The sequence below is a fragment of the Ranitomeya variabilis genome, chromosome 4, assembly GCF_051348905.1.
Source record: "Ranitomeya variabilis isolate aRanVar5 chromosome 4, aRanVar5.hap1, whole genome shotgun sequence".
NCBI lineage: Eukaryota > Metazoa > Chordata > Amphibia > Anura > Dendrobatidae > Ranitomeya > Ranitomeya variabilis.
Window position 1 is genome coordinate 397,924,255 of NC_135235.1, and position 13,632 is coordinate 397,937,886.

The 13,632-nt window shown below is 45.6% G+C and overlaps 1 protein-coding gene across 1 annotated transcript in view; it reads left to right on the plus strand.

Annotated features, from left to right (window-relative positions):
- Positions 1-13,632, plus strand: part of LOC143764885 (uncharacterized) — a 79,745-nt gene that overhangs the window by 43,851 nt on the left and 22,262 nt on the right. The window contains exons 4-5 of the mRNA XM_077250958.1: positions 273-329; positions 542-781. Of these exons, the coding sequence (XP_077107073.1) occupies positions 273-329; positions 542-781 (297 nt within the window). The remainder of the gene's footprint in view (positions 1-272; positions 330-541; positions 782-13,632) is intronic.

Below are 13,632 nucleotides of genomic sequence, written 5' to 3' on the forward strand. Positions count from 1 at the left end.
ATATATTTTATTTCCATACTTTGTGTTTTTCTATTGAATGAAAAAAAGTCTATGTTTTGCTTTGTTTGTTCACGATGAGGTTTTTTATTGGTGTTTTCTTTTCAAATTTTCGAAACAGAAACTCTCCTATTCTCCAATTGTGTTTTTGAACTCCTTGTGATTTTTAAAAGTTTTTCATTCAAAGACAAAACAAAAAAAAGCTCAGTGTGAATATATCCTTAATTTGGAAAGCTTAATAAAACCAATTTTACCTGTTGCCTCTTTCTTCACAGTTCATTGTATCTGGGATACTGAATCTTGTGGCTTACAAGTTTCCACATGCATGCTGGGTAATTATTGGCCTTTCGTTACAGAATAGTTTGGCAGAGTTAGTTCTACAATAATACTCTATTTCTTCTTGTCATGTTCTGTTAAACAGTTAAATGTGTTCTTGAGAAGAAGTCCATAGTTGAGCATCCATAATGCATTAGTTAGGCTGTCACTAACTTATTAGATGTTTTCTAATGCTGACTACTTTGTCTTTTCTCACTTACCCACACAGGTGGCACTTGTCTCCCTCTCCCTTTTAATGAACTTAAGTGTGTCTATTGCGGGCATGGTCATGGCAATTACTGATATTCAATATTATGGCTGGGATGGAGTCGATGTAGAAGTCTGTGATAATCTCCTTAAAAGATCTGACCGTTACTACAGATCAACAATGCCTCCAAGATACTATGACTATGGATATAACTCTGACTATGACCTGAGGAGATGCAAGGCTGGATTGGAAGAGTACAAGGTTGATCTTTATGACATTTACATAAATGCTGCAATAATATTCATTCTTGGAAGTGTATAAAACTATAAGGCTTGCTAAATATCTTTTTTGTATTCTAAATTTCATACCTAATGTAGAAAAAAGCTTTATATTTTAAATGTCTTTTAGCACCAATATATTCTGCAGTGCTATACAAAGATTGACAGTTTTAACATCAGTCATCTCTGAATTCGGACACATTATAATTTCCCTCTCTCAGGCATATATATTAAATCATATATGTACAGAAGGGCTAAATGTATTGAAACTATGTTTTCAATAAGAATTATCAACAATGTGGAAAACTGTCAAACTGTGCAAACCAATATGCTGCCTATAAAGAACCTGAAAAAAGATGTTAATACAGTTTATGAAGAATTATTAGGCAAATGAGTATTTTGACCATATCATAATTTATCATAATTTTTCTGCAGATTTTTCAACTCCAAACTGTATAAGCTTGAATGCTTATTGGATGAAGCAGACCAGGTGATAAGTATTTGTGTAATTAGGGAGTATGCCGCCTAAGGATGCAACACCCTTTATTAAGGTGTGCAGAATTATTGGGCAGCTTATTTTCCTCAGGCAAAATTGGCAAAAAAAAGAGATTTAAGTGACTCTGAAAAGTCAAAAATTGTTAGAAATTTCTAAGATATTGGGGGTGGGGTGATCACAGAAGAATTAAAAGTTTCGTTGTAAATAGTCAACAGGGTCGCACAAAACTTGTTGAGAAAAAAGGCACACATTAACTTCACAAATTTTAAAAGAATCAAACTTAAAGTGACCAGGAAACCATTATCTTCCAATACTGTCATATTCCAAATCTGCAACCTCCTTGGAGAGTCCAGAAGCACAAGTTGTTCAGTGCTCAGTGACATGACCAAAGTAAGGAAGGCTGAAACCAGACCACTACTGAACAAGATGCAGAAGGTGAAACGTCAAGACTAGCCCAAGCTTTTCCAAAGGTTTTAAGAACTGATGAGTTAAATGATTCTTGAAGGACCAGATGGATGGGCACATGGCTGCATCAGTAACAAGCAGAGACCTTCACATTGACTCCAACGCCAGAAAGGTGGATGTGGGAACTACTATGGGCTGGTATTATTAAAGATGAGCTAGTTGGTCAACTTCCAAACCTGCTGCCAGTTTTATAAGACACTTTCTTCAAGCAGTGGTACAGGAAAAAGTCTGAACCTTTCAAGAAAACCATTATCTTTATTCAGCACAATGCTCCATCACATGCATAAAAATATTTTCTAGACAGGAAAGGCATTAAAGATGAAAGAATAATGACATGGCCCCTTCCTCACCTGACCTAAACCCTATTGTGAACTTGTGGGTTCTTCTTAAGCAAAAGATTTCCAGTGAAGGCAAACAGTACACCTCTCTGAACAGTGTCTGAAGGCTATGGTTGGCGCTACCCAAAAAGTTGATCGTCAACAGATTAAGAAGCTGACACTCTCCATGGGTGGAAGGATATTGGTAACTGAGACTTTTTTGTACAAATGTCAGAAATGTATTTTTGTACATTTTGAGTTGCTTCGTTTTTATTCTCACTGTAAGGCCTCTTTCACACTTCTGTCTTTTATCTCCCGTCGAAATCTGACGAGGTTTGAAAACAAAGGATCCTGCAAATTTTTTTGCAGGATTCTGTTGTTTCCCATAGACTTGAATTAACGACGGATTGTGACGGATGGCCATCCGTTTCATCCGTCGTGCACTGGATCCGTCGGAAAATAGCGGTCCGTCGGGAACAAAAAACGTTCAGAGGAACGTTTTTTGTTCACGTCGGAAAATCGCTCAGTGAGGGGTCCTGCGCTGCCCGTCGTCGGCTATAATGGAAGCCTATGAGTGCAGCATCCGTCGCTGACTGTGAAACACTGGAATCCAGCGACGTATTACGTTTTTCCTTCTGAGCATGCCTGGAAGGATTTTCTAGTCAGGCAAAAATCTTTCTCTCTCTCCAGAATTTTATACCTTAAATTCAGGCACAAACTCATTCGACGCATCCGACATTACACTGGATGCGTTACACATGTTTTCAACTATTTTCACGACATCCGTCTATACGTCATTCACTGCATTATGATGCACCGCAAAAGACGGAAGGGTGAAAGAGGCCTAAGAGATGAAAATAACAATTGAGCTGGGAAAATGAACATTTTTTATTTAATTGCCTAATAATTCTGCAAACACAGATATTCTCCTAAAAAACACAAAATATCACTTTTAATTTCTTAAATATTCAGGTTTATTAACCTTTTGGATTGACCGACATCACTGAAGTTGTTCAATAATAAAATAAATAATCAAATTGCCTAATAATTTGTGCACATTGTAGATAATAGTAAAGAAACACTAAGAGATGCCACTATTTTACATCTAAAAAAATTAAGCAAAAGTGACAAAAACACCTCCAGCTTTTATTCTGCTTATTTTACACTATTGTGGTGAGCGGCTGCCTGATGGAAACTGCCCAAAGAATCAGCCTTCTACTGCTTTTAGCTACATCAGTTTCCAAACCCTGAAGTGATTAAAAGAAGTGACAAGTAATTTTGACATTGCTGTGCACTTATGTTAATTCGTTGTGGCTGTTCTTTTTCAAGTGTATTCCAGGCAATCAGCCACGAAAAAATCATTTTGTATACAATAAAAAGTAGAAAAACAAACCCACTTGATCCACCACAACCTGCATACAATACATACAAGAATCTTTTTCCAAAGCTCTATGTTAGGTTTTGAGTTTCTGCCTCTGCACAGGTGAAATCTTGATCCTTCTCCAGCCACAGTGGAGCCTGCTCAGCAGAGATGTCGGTCCTAGCACCTGGCTCAGGCTGGTACTGTGCAACTGGTTACTATTACCCTTCCAGGCTCTGCCTTTGTAGCCAGCACTGATCAGCAGTGAGCAGGTCTTTCTGGGACTAAGTCCTGCTTTTCCCATACTGTGCATGCCCACGGGGCGACCTCCCATTGGAGGTCGGGGGTCACATGCTCAGGTCCTGTTGTGGCTCCTATTGGACCATCTGGAAGGTCCCGTAGCACTGCTGCTATAAAAGGTTTGCATGGCCTCTCGGCCAAGCGCTAGTTTATACTTGAAAACGTGTGTGTGTTGATGTGTGAAAGTCGCTCATTAATCATCCCCTCCCTAGTGTTTGACTGCTCGTGTATGGTGGATGTTTGCTATCTAGCGCCCGACAGAGCTATCAGCACTTAACACACGATACAGGGTCTTATTGCTGTGACCGCTAACCCGTGTTTGTATCCACATTGTACCACCATATAGTCCGTCATTACTCAGCAGCAGGTTCCATCTCTGCACAGTGGACCCCGGGCTGCGAACGCTCCTTATACCATCTTTCTATTATTTGGTGCGTTCCGCTAGCCCTAATATTACACTAGCGCCAGTGTCTGGCTAGTAATGGCGGACGAACAGCAACCCTTGCGGTACATCCAGCAGCTGGAGGGCAAGTTGGCAGCTCTCGAGCGCACAACCTCAGCTGTGGATGTTACCACAGTAGCTGTTCAGGCTGCTAGCGTGGCTGCAGCAACTTTGTCCACTGCCACCCCTGTTCTGACCCTATCTTGCCTCCCGCTGCCAGATAAATATTCTGGTGATAGCAAATCTTGTAGGGGTTTCATGAGCCAGTGCTCTATACACCTCAAGCTCCTGGCTGCATGTTTCCCCAAAGAGCGGGCAAAGGTGGGATTCATTATGTCTCTCCTGTCGGACAGGGCGCTGGAGTGGGCTACGCCGCTCTGGGAGCGTGGCGATCATGTGGTGCAGAGTGCTCCGCTGTTCCTGAGCACTCTTTTTAGGACCTTGAGTCACCCATGATACGACGTTCCAACTGTTGGCATTGACTCAGGGTTCGTCCTTGGTCAGCTATTTTGCCGTCCACTTTCGCATCTTAGCATCTGAGCTGGAGTGGTCGGATAAAGCCCTCATCCCAGTATTTTGGAGGGGGCTGGCTGACCATGTGAAGGACGCTTTGGCCACTAGCGAGATTCCCGCCACACTGGAGGAGCTAATAGCTATATCCTCTCGTATTGACCTCCGTTTTAACGAGCAGAGGTTAGAGCGAGCCCAGTATAGGCAGAGGTTTTGGCTGGCTCCCACCTTCGCCAAACCTTTGGAATCTCCGGTCCAGGCGCCCGAGTCATATGAGGCCATGGAGGTGTCACGAGTGGGATCTAAGTCCCGGACCGCTCGTGCACTCAAGGTCTGTCACGTCTGCCGGCAGTCAGGACATCTTGCCACCAGATATCCCCAGTGGTCGGGGAAACGTCCGCTTCTAGTGGTAGTAGGTGGAGGTACACTAGACACGACGATGTTTGCCTCCAAATTGTCCTTTAAGGGGACAATTACCATAGGCTCATCCACTCATTCAGTAGAGCTTTGTGTGGATTCCGGGTCGGAGGGCAATTTTATGTCATCTGCCTTCGCCCAACGACACGCAATACCCCTGGTAATGCTCGCCCAACCAGTGACCGTACGAGTGGTGAATGGGTCGACACTACCCTCACAGATTACACACCAAACCATTCTATTCTCTCTTTCCATGTCTCCATCTCATCAGGAGATTATTTCCCTATTTGTCATTCCTGAGGGAATTGATGAGGTCCTGTTGGGGATACCATGGCTATGATGCCTCTCTCCTCATATAGAGTGGTCCTCAGGGAGAATTCTGGGATGTAGTAAATCCTGTGAGGGTAGATGTCAGAAGGAGTGCGTTCAGGTTGCCACAACTGAGGTGCCTGCAGATCTTTCCTCTCTCCCCAAGCACTATTGGCCCTATGTGGACATGTTCTCCAAAAGGGCTTCGGAGACCCATCTGCCTCACCACCCCTATGACTGTCCTATTGACCTCTTGCCTGGTGCAGAGCCTCCCCGGGGTTGAGTCTATCTGTTATCTCTTCCAGAGATGGAGGCAATGTCCCAGTATATCCAAGAGAATCTGGCAAGTGGATTCATTAGGAAGTCAATGTCACTTGCAGGGGCTGGGTTCTTCTTCATGCAGAAGAATAGTGGAGAACTACATCCATGCATAGACTACAGGGTTCTTAACGCCATTACCATTAAGAATAAGTACCCACTACCCCTCATATCTGAACTCTTTGATAGGCTACGGGGAGCAAGGGTAGTTACTAAATTAGATCTGCGGGGTGCTTACAACCTGATTCACATCCGTGAGGGGGACAAATGGAAGACGGCTTTTAACACCAGGGATGGGCACTATGAATATCTGGTGATGCCCTTCGGGCTCTGTAATGCCCCAGTCGTTTTCCAAGACTTTGTGAATGACATCTTCCAGGATATGCTCACCACCTCGGTCATAGTCTATCTGGATGATATTCTCATCTACTCTCCAGATATTGACTCCCACCGGAGAGATGTTTGCAAAGTCTTCGACCTCTTTCAGGCAAACTCCCTCTACGCCAAGTTGGAGAAGTGTGTGTTTGAGCAGGAGTGTTTGCCTTTCCATGGCTATATCATCTCTGCCCAGGGATTGGCTATGGATCCTGCCAAACTACAGGCTGTGATGGACTGGCAAGAACCCCATTCTCTTAAAGCGGTGCAGCGCTTTATGGGGTTCATTAATTACTATCGCCAGTTCATTCCACACTTCTCAACTTTGGTATCTCCCTTGGTTGCCCTCACCAAGAAGGGAGCAAATCCCAAATTGTGGTCGGAGGAGGTTTCCAAGGCCTTTCACTCCATTATGTCACACTTCGCTAGCGCTCCCATCCTACATCGCCACGATGTAGATAAACCATTTATCATGGAGGTTGATGCCACTTCCATCAGTGCTGGAGCAGTCTTCTTCCAGAAGGATGCTCAAGGTCGGAAGCATCCTTGCTTCTTCTTTTCCAAGACCTTCACACCGGCGGAGAGGAATTATTCCATCGGGGATAGGGAGTTGCTAGCCATGAAGTTGGCCTTTTCGGAGTGGAGACACCACCTGGAGGGGGCTCGTTTTCCCTTCCAAGTTTTCACCGACCACAAAAATCTGCAAACCGCCCAGCGGCTAAATTCTCGCCAGGCCAGGTGGACCCTGTTTTTCTCCCGGTTTCAATTCAACCTCCAATTTATTTCCGAGGAGAAGAACATTCGTGCCGATGCTCTCTCCTGTTCCGTAGTGTCATCAGCAGAGGAGGAGGAACCTCGGCTTATTGTCCCTTCTGAGAGCCTGAGGACCATTGATCCGGTTTCGCTAAAGTCTGTGCCCCCGGGCAAGACTTTCATGCCATCAAATTTGCGACCAGATGTTCTCTCTTGGGCTCACTTGTCCAGGGTGGGTGGACACTTTGGGACCAAAAGGACATCTGAGATTCTGGCGAGGATGTACTGTGGACGCATATGGCCCGTGACATCGGAGACTATATTCGGGCGTGTGTCTCCTGCGCCAAAAATAAGTCTCCTCGACAGCGGCCAGCTGGGTTACTTTATCCCCTGCCGGTGGCAAACATGCCCTGGGAGATGGTCAGGATGGACTTTGTGGTGGGCTTACCTAAGTCCCGTGGCTGCACCATCATTTTGGTAATCACCGACCATTTTTCTAAAATGCTGCACTTAGTGCCGCTTCCACGGCTACCTTCTGCACGAGCCTTGGCAGCGTTGTTTATAAAACACATTTTCCGCCTACACGGTATGCCGGACAAAATTGGCAGTGACCGGGGTCCCCAGTTTGCGTTTCGGTTCTGGAGAGAGCTTTGTCGTCTACTCAGCATCAAGTTGAATCTCTCTTCAGTATACCATCCCGAGACGAATGGGTTAGTAGAGAGGGCCAACCAGACCTTGGTCACATATCTGCGACATTTTGTTTCAGCTAGGCAGGATGACTGGGCATCCTTGCTACCGTGGGCGGAGTTTGCGCTGAACAATGCTGTAGCCGACTCCACTGGGCAGACCCCATTCCTCCATAACTACGGTCAGCATCCGCGGGTTTGTGTGCCTATGCCTGTGTCTACCGCCGACTCCAGGGTGGCAGACTGGGCTGTGGAGGCACAGGACATTTGGGACCGCCCTCTGGATGCCATCCGGGCCTCCAAAGAGAGAATGAGGTCCTCCGCCGAAGCTCAACGGCACCCCGCTCCGACCTTTGCTCCTGGCGATTTAGTGTGGCTCTTCGCCCATAACATCAGGCTGCTTCTTGAGTCCGCTAAGTTTGCACCTCGCTACTTGGGTGTTGTGAATTAGACTTTTTGGCTCCCTCTTGTGGTCACTAGTGATATGACTCTGGGATTGTCTTTCTTCAGTTTGGCACTCACCTGGGTCGTTAGTCCAGGGGTGTAGCTATATTAACTTCCTGGATCCTTAGTCCAGTGCCTGGCATCGTTGTAATCAGATCCTTCTGTTGTTCCTGTTTGCTGGTCCTGGTTTCTTGCAAAATTAAGCTAAGTCCTGCTTCTTTGTTTTTTGGTTATTTGCTTTGTTTCTATTTTTGTCCAGCTTGTACTAAATGTGATTTCTGATCTTGCTGGAAGCTCTAGGGGGGCTGGTGTTCTCCCCCCGGCCGTTAGACGGTTCGGGGGTTCTTGAATATCCAGCGTGGATATTTTAATAGGGTTTTTGCTGACCATATAAGTCATCTTACTATATTCTGCTATTAGCTAGTGGGCCTCTCTTTGCTAAATACCTAGCTCATTCTTATGTTTGTCTTTTCCTCTTACCTCACCGTTATTATTTGTTGGGGGCTTGTATCCAACTTTTGGGGGTCTTTTCTCTGGAGGCAAGAAAGGTCTTTCTTTTCCCTTCTAGGGTTAGTTAGTTCTCCGGCTGGCGCGAGACGTCTAGAACCAACGTAGGCACGTTCCCCGGCTACTGCTATTTGTGGTGCTAGGATTAGATATATGGTCAGCCCAGTTACCACTGCCCTATGAGCTGTTTTTTTGTGTTTGCAGACTTAGAATTTATTTCTGAGACCCTCTGCCATTGGGGTCATAACAGTATGCCATGCCAACATTGAATGTTTAATGCATTGCAGAAGTGGGATAATAAGAAAGGAAATTCTGAGGTTTTTTTTTTGTTTTTTTTTTCCTCTCTTCCTCCCCTTTACCTCTGAGTGGCTTGAGCTTGCTGCTGACATGAATGTCCAGACCTTGATTACAAGTGTGGACCAGCTTGCTGCTCGTGTGCAAGGCATACAAGATTTTGTTACCAGCAGTCCTATGTCTGAACCTAAAATACCTATTCCTGAACTGTTTTCTGGAGACCGATTTAAGTTTAGGAATTTCAGGAATAATTGTAAATTGTTTCTATCTCTGAGACCCCGTTCATCTGGAGACTCGGCTCAGCAAGTTAAAATCGTTATCTCTTTTTTACGGGGCGACCCTCAGGATTGGGCCTTCTCGCTAGCGCCAGGAGATCCGGCATTGGCAAATATTGATGCATTTTTTCTGGCACTCGGATTGCTTTACGAGGAACCCAATCTTGAGGTTCAGGCAGAAAAAGCCTTGCTGGCTATTTCTCAGGGCCAGGATGAAGCTGAAGTGTATTGCCAAAAATTTCGGAAATGGTCCGTGCTTACTCAGTGGAATGAGTGTGCTCTGGCCGCAAATTTCAGAAATGGCCTTTCTGAAGCCATTAAGAATGTGATGGTGGGTTTCCCCATTCCTACAAGTCTGAATGATTCCATGGCGCTGGCTATTCAAATTGACCGGCGTTTGCGGGAGCGCAAAACCGCTAATCCTCTGGTGGTGTTGTCTGAACAAGAACCTGATTTGATGCAATGTGATAGAATTCAGACCAGAAATGAGCGGAAAAAACATAGACGTCAGAATGGGTTGTGTTTTTACTGTGGTGATTCTACACATGTTATATCAGCATGCTCTAAACGCCTAACAAGGGTTGTTAGTCCTGTCGCCATTGGTAATTTGCAACCTAAATTTATTTTGTCTGTGACTTTAATTTGCTCATTGTCCTCTTACCCTGTTATGGCGTTTGTGGATTCAGGTGCTGCCCTGAGTCTTATGGATCTGTCATTTGCCAAGCGCTGTGGTTTTGTTCTTGAGCCGTTGGTAAATCCTATCCCTCTGAGGGGTATTGATGCTACGCCATTGGCGGAAAATAAACCGCAGTTTTGGACACAGGTAACCATATGCATGACTCCTGAACATCGGGAGGTGATTCGTTTTCTTGTTCTGCATAAAATGCATGATTTGGTCGTTTTGGGTTTGCCATGGTTACAGACTCATAATCCAGTCTTGGATTGGAAGGCAATGTCTGTGTCAAGTTGGGGCTGTCAGGGTATTCATGGTGATTCCCCGCCGGTGTCTATTGCTTCCTCTACTCCTTCGGAAGTTCCTGAGTATTTGTCTGATTATCAGGATGTGTTCAGCGAGTCCAGGTCCAGTGCTTTGCCTCCTCATAGGGACTGTGACTGTGCCATAGATTTGATTCCAGGTAGCAAATTTCCTAAGGGAAGACTATTTAATCTGTCTGTACCTGAGCATACCGCAATGCGTTCGTATATCAAGGAATCTCTGGAGAAGGGGCATATCCGTCCATCCTCTTCCCCTCTTGGTGCGGGATTCTTTTTTTGTGGCCAAAAAGGACGGATCTTTGAGACCTTGTATTGACTATCGGCTTTTGAATAAGATCACTGTTAAATTTCAGTATCCTTTGCCTCTGTTGTCAGACTTGTTTGCCCGAATTAAAGGTGCCAAGTGGTTCACCAAGATAGATCTTCGTGGTGCGTACAACCTTGTGCGCATTAAGCGAGGAGATGAATGGAAAACCGCGTTTAATACGCCCGAAGGTCATTTTGAGTACTTGGTGATGCCTTTTGGGCTCTCTAATGCTCCTTCAGTGTTTCAGTCCTTTATGCATGATATTTTCCGGAAGTATCTGGATAAATTTATGATCGTTTATCTGGATGATATTCTGGTTTTTTGTGATGACTGGGACTCGCATGTAGAGCAGGTTAGGATGGTGTTTCAGGTTTTGCGTGAGAATGCTTTGTTTGTTAAGGCCTCAAAGTGTCTCTTTGGAGTACAGAAGGTTCCCTTTTTGGGGTTTATTTTATCCCCTTCTGCGGTGGAGATGGACCCAGTCAAGGTCCGAGCTATTCATGATTGGACTCAACCCACGTCAGTTAAGAGTCTTCAGAAGTTCTTGGGTTTTGCTAACTTCTACCGTCGTTTTATTGCTAATTTTTCTAGCATTGTTAAACCTTTGACGGATATGACCAAGAAAGGTTCTGATGTTGCTAACTGGGCTCCTGCAGCCGTGGAGGCTTTCCAGGAGTTGAAGCGCCGGTTTACTTCGGCGCCTGTTTTGTGCCAGCCTGATGTCTCACTTCCCTTTCAGGTTGAAGTGGATGCTTCTGAGATTGGGGCAGGGGCCGTTTTGTCGCAGAGAGGTCCTGGTTGCTCTGTGATGAGAACTTGTGCCTTTTTCTCTAGGAAGTTTTTGCCTGCTGAGCGGAATTATGATGTTGGCAATCGGGAGTTGTTGGCCATGAAGTGGGCATTTGAGGAGTGGCGTCATTGGCTCGAGGGTGCTAAGCATCGTGTGGTGGTCTTGACTGATCACAAAAATTTGATGTATCTCGAGTCTGCTAAACGCCTGAATCCTAGACAGGCCCGCTGGTCATTGTTTTTCTCCCGTTTTGACTTTGTGGTCTCATATTTACCAGGTTCAAAGAATGTGAAGGCTGATGCTCTTTCAGGGAGCTTTGTGCCTGACTCTCCGGGAGTCGCAGAACCAGTTGGTATTCTTAAAGAGGGAGTTATCTTGTCAGCCATTTCTCCGGATTTGCGACGTGTGTTGCAGAGATTTCAGGCTAATAGACCTGACTCTTGTCCACCTGACAGACTGTTTGTTCCTGATAAGTGGACTAGCAGAGTCATTTCCGAGGTTCATTCCTCGGTGTTGGCAGGGCATCCGGGAATTTTTGTCACCAGAGATCTGGTGGCTAGGTCCTTTTGGTGGCCTTCCTTGTCACGGGATGTGCGGTCGTTTGTGCAGTCCTGTGGGACTTGTGCTCGAGCTAAGCCTTGCTGTTCTCGTGCCAGCGGGTTGCTCTTGCCCTTGCCTGTCCCGAAGAGGCCTTGGACACACATTTCCATGGATTTCATTTCAGATCTCCCGGTGTCTCAGGGCATGTCTGTCATTTGGGTGGTATGTGATCGCTTTTCTAAGATGGTCCATTTGGTACCTTTGCCTAAGCTGCCTTCCTCTTCCGATCTGGTTCCTGTATTCTTTCAGAATGTGGTTCGTTTACACGGCATTCCTGAGAATATTGTGTCTGACAGAGGATCCCAGTTTGTTTCCAGGTTCTGGAGATCCTTTTGTGCTAGGATGGGCATTGATTTGTCGTTTTCGTCTGCCTTTCATCCTCAGACTAATGGACAAACGGAGCGAACTAATCAGACTCTGGAGGCTTATTTGAGGTGTTTTGTTTCTGCGGATCAGGATGATTGGGTGACATTCTTGCCGTTGGCTGAGTTTGCCCTTAATAATCGGGCTAGTTCCGCTACATTGGTTTCGCCATTTTTCTGCAACTCTGGTTTCCATCCTCGTTTTTCCTCGGGACATGTGGAGTCTTCTGACTGTCCTGGGGTAGATTCTGTGGTGGATAGGTTGCAGCAGATCTGGAATCATGTGGTGGACAACTTAAAGTTGTCACAGGAGAAGGCTCAGCTTTTTGCCAACCGCCGCCGCGGTGTGGGTCCCCGACTTCGTGTTGGGGATTTGGTATGGCTGTCTTCTCGATTTGTTCCTATGAAGGTCTCCTCTCCTAAATTTAAGCCTCGCTTCATCGGTCCTTACAAGATATTGGAAATCCTTAATCCTGTGTCCTTTCGCTTGGATCTTCCGGTGTCGTTTGCCATTCACAACGTGTTCCATAGGTCTTTGTTGCGGCGGTACGTTGTACCTGTGGTTCCTTCTGTTGAGCCTCCTGCTCCGGTGTTGGTTGAGGGCGAGTTGGAGTACGTGGTGGAGAAGATCTTGGATTCTTGTCTCTCCAGGCGGAGGCTTCAGTATCTGGTCAAGTGGAAGGGCTATGGTCAGGAGGATAATTCCTGGGTGGTTGCCTCTGATGTGCATGCGGCCGATTTAGTTCGTGCCTTTTCACGCTGCTCATCCTGATCACCCTGGTGGTCTTGGTGAGGGTTCGGTGACCCCTCCTTAAGGGGGGGGTACTGTTGTGAATTAGACTTTTTGGCTCCCTCTTGTGGTCACTAGTGATATGACTCTGGGATTGTCTTTCTTCAGTTTGGCACTCACCTGGGTCGTTAGTCCAGGGGTGTAGCTATCTTAACTTCCTGGATCCTTAGTCCAGTGCCTGGCATCGTTGTAATCAGATCCTTCTGTTGTTCCTGTTTGCTGGTCCTGGTTTCTTGCAAAATTAAGGTAAGTCCTGCTTCTTTGTTTTTTGGTTATTTGTTTGTTTCTATTTTTGTCCAGCTTGTACTAAATGTGATTTCTGATCTTGCTGGAAGCTCTAGGGGGGCTGGTGTTCTCCCCCCGGCCGTTAGACGGTTCGGGGGTTCTTGAATATCCAGCGTGGATATTTTAATAGGGTTTTTGCTGACCATATAAGTCATCTTACTATATTCTGCTATTAGCTAGTGGGCCTCTCTTTGCTAAATAACTAGCTCATTCGTATGTTTGTCTTTTCCTCTTACCTCACCGTTATTATTTGTTGGGGGCTTGTATCCAACTTTTGGGGGTCTTTTCTCTGGAGGCAAGAAAGGTCTTTCTTTTCCCTTCTAGGGTTAGTTAGTTCTCCGGCTGGCGCGAGACGTCTAGAACCAACGTAGGCACGTTCCCCGGCTACTGCTATTTGTGGTGCTAGGATTAGATATATGGTCAGCCCAGTTACCAC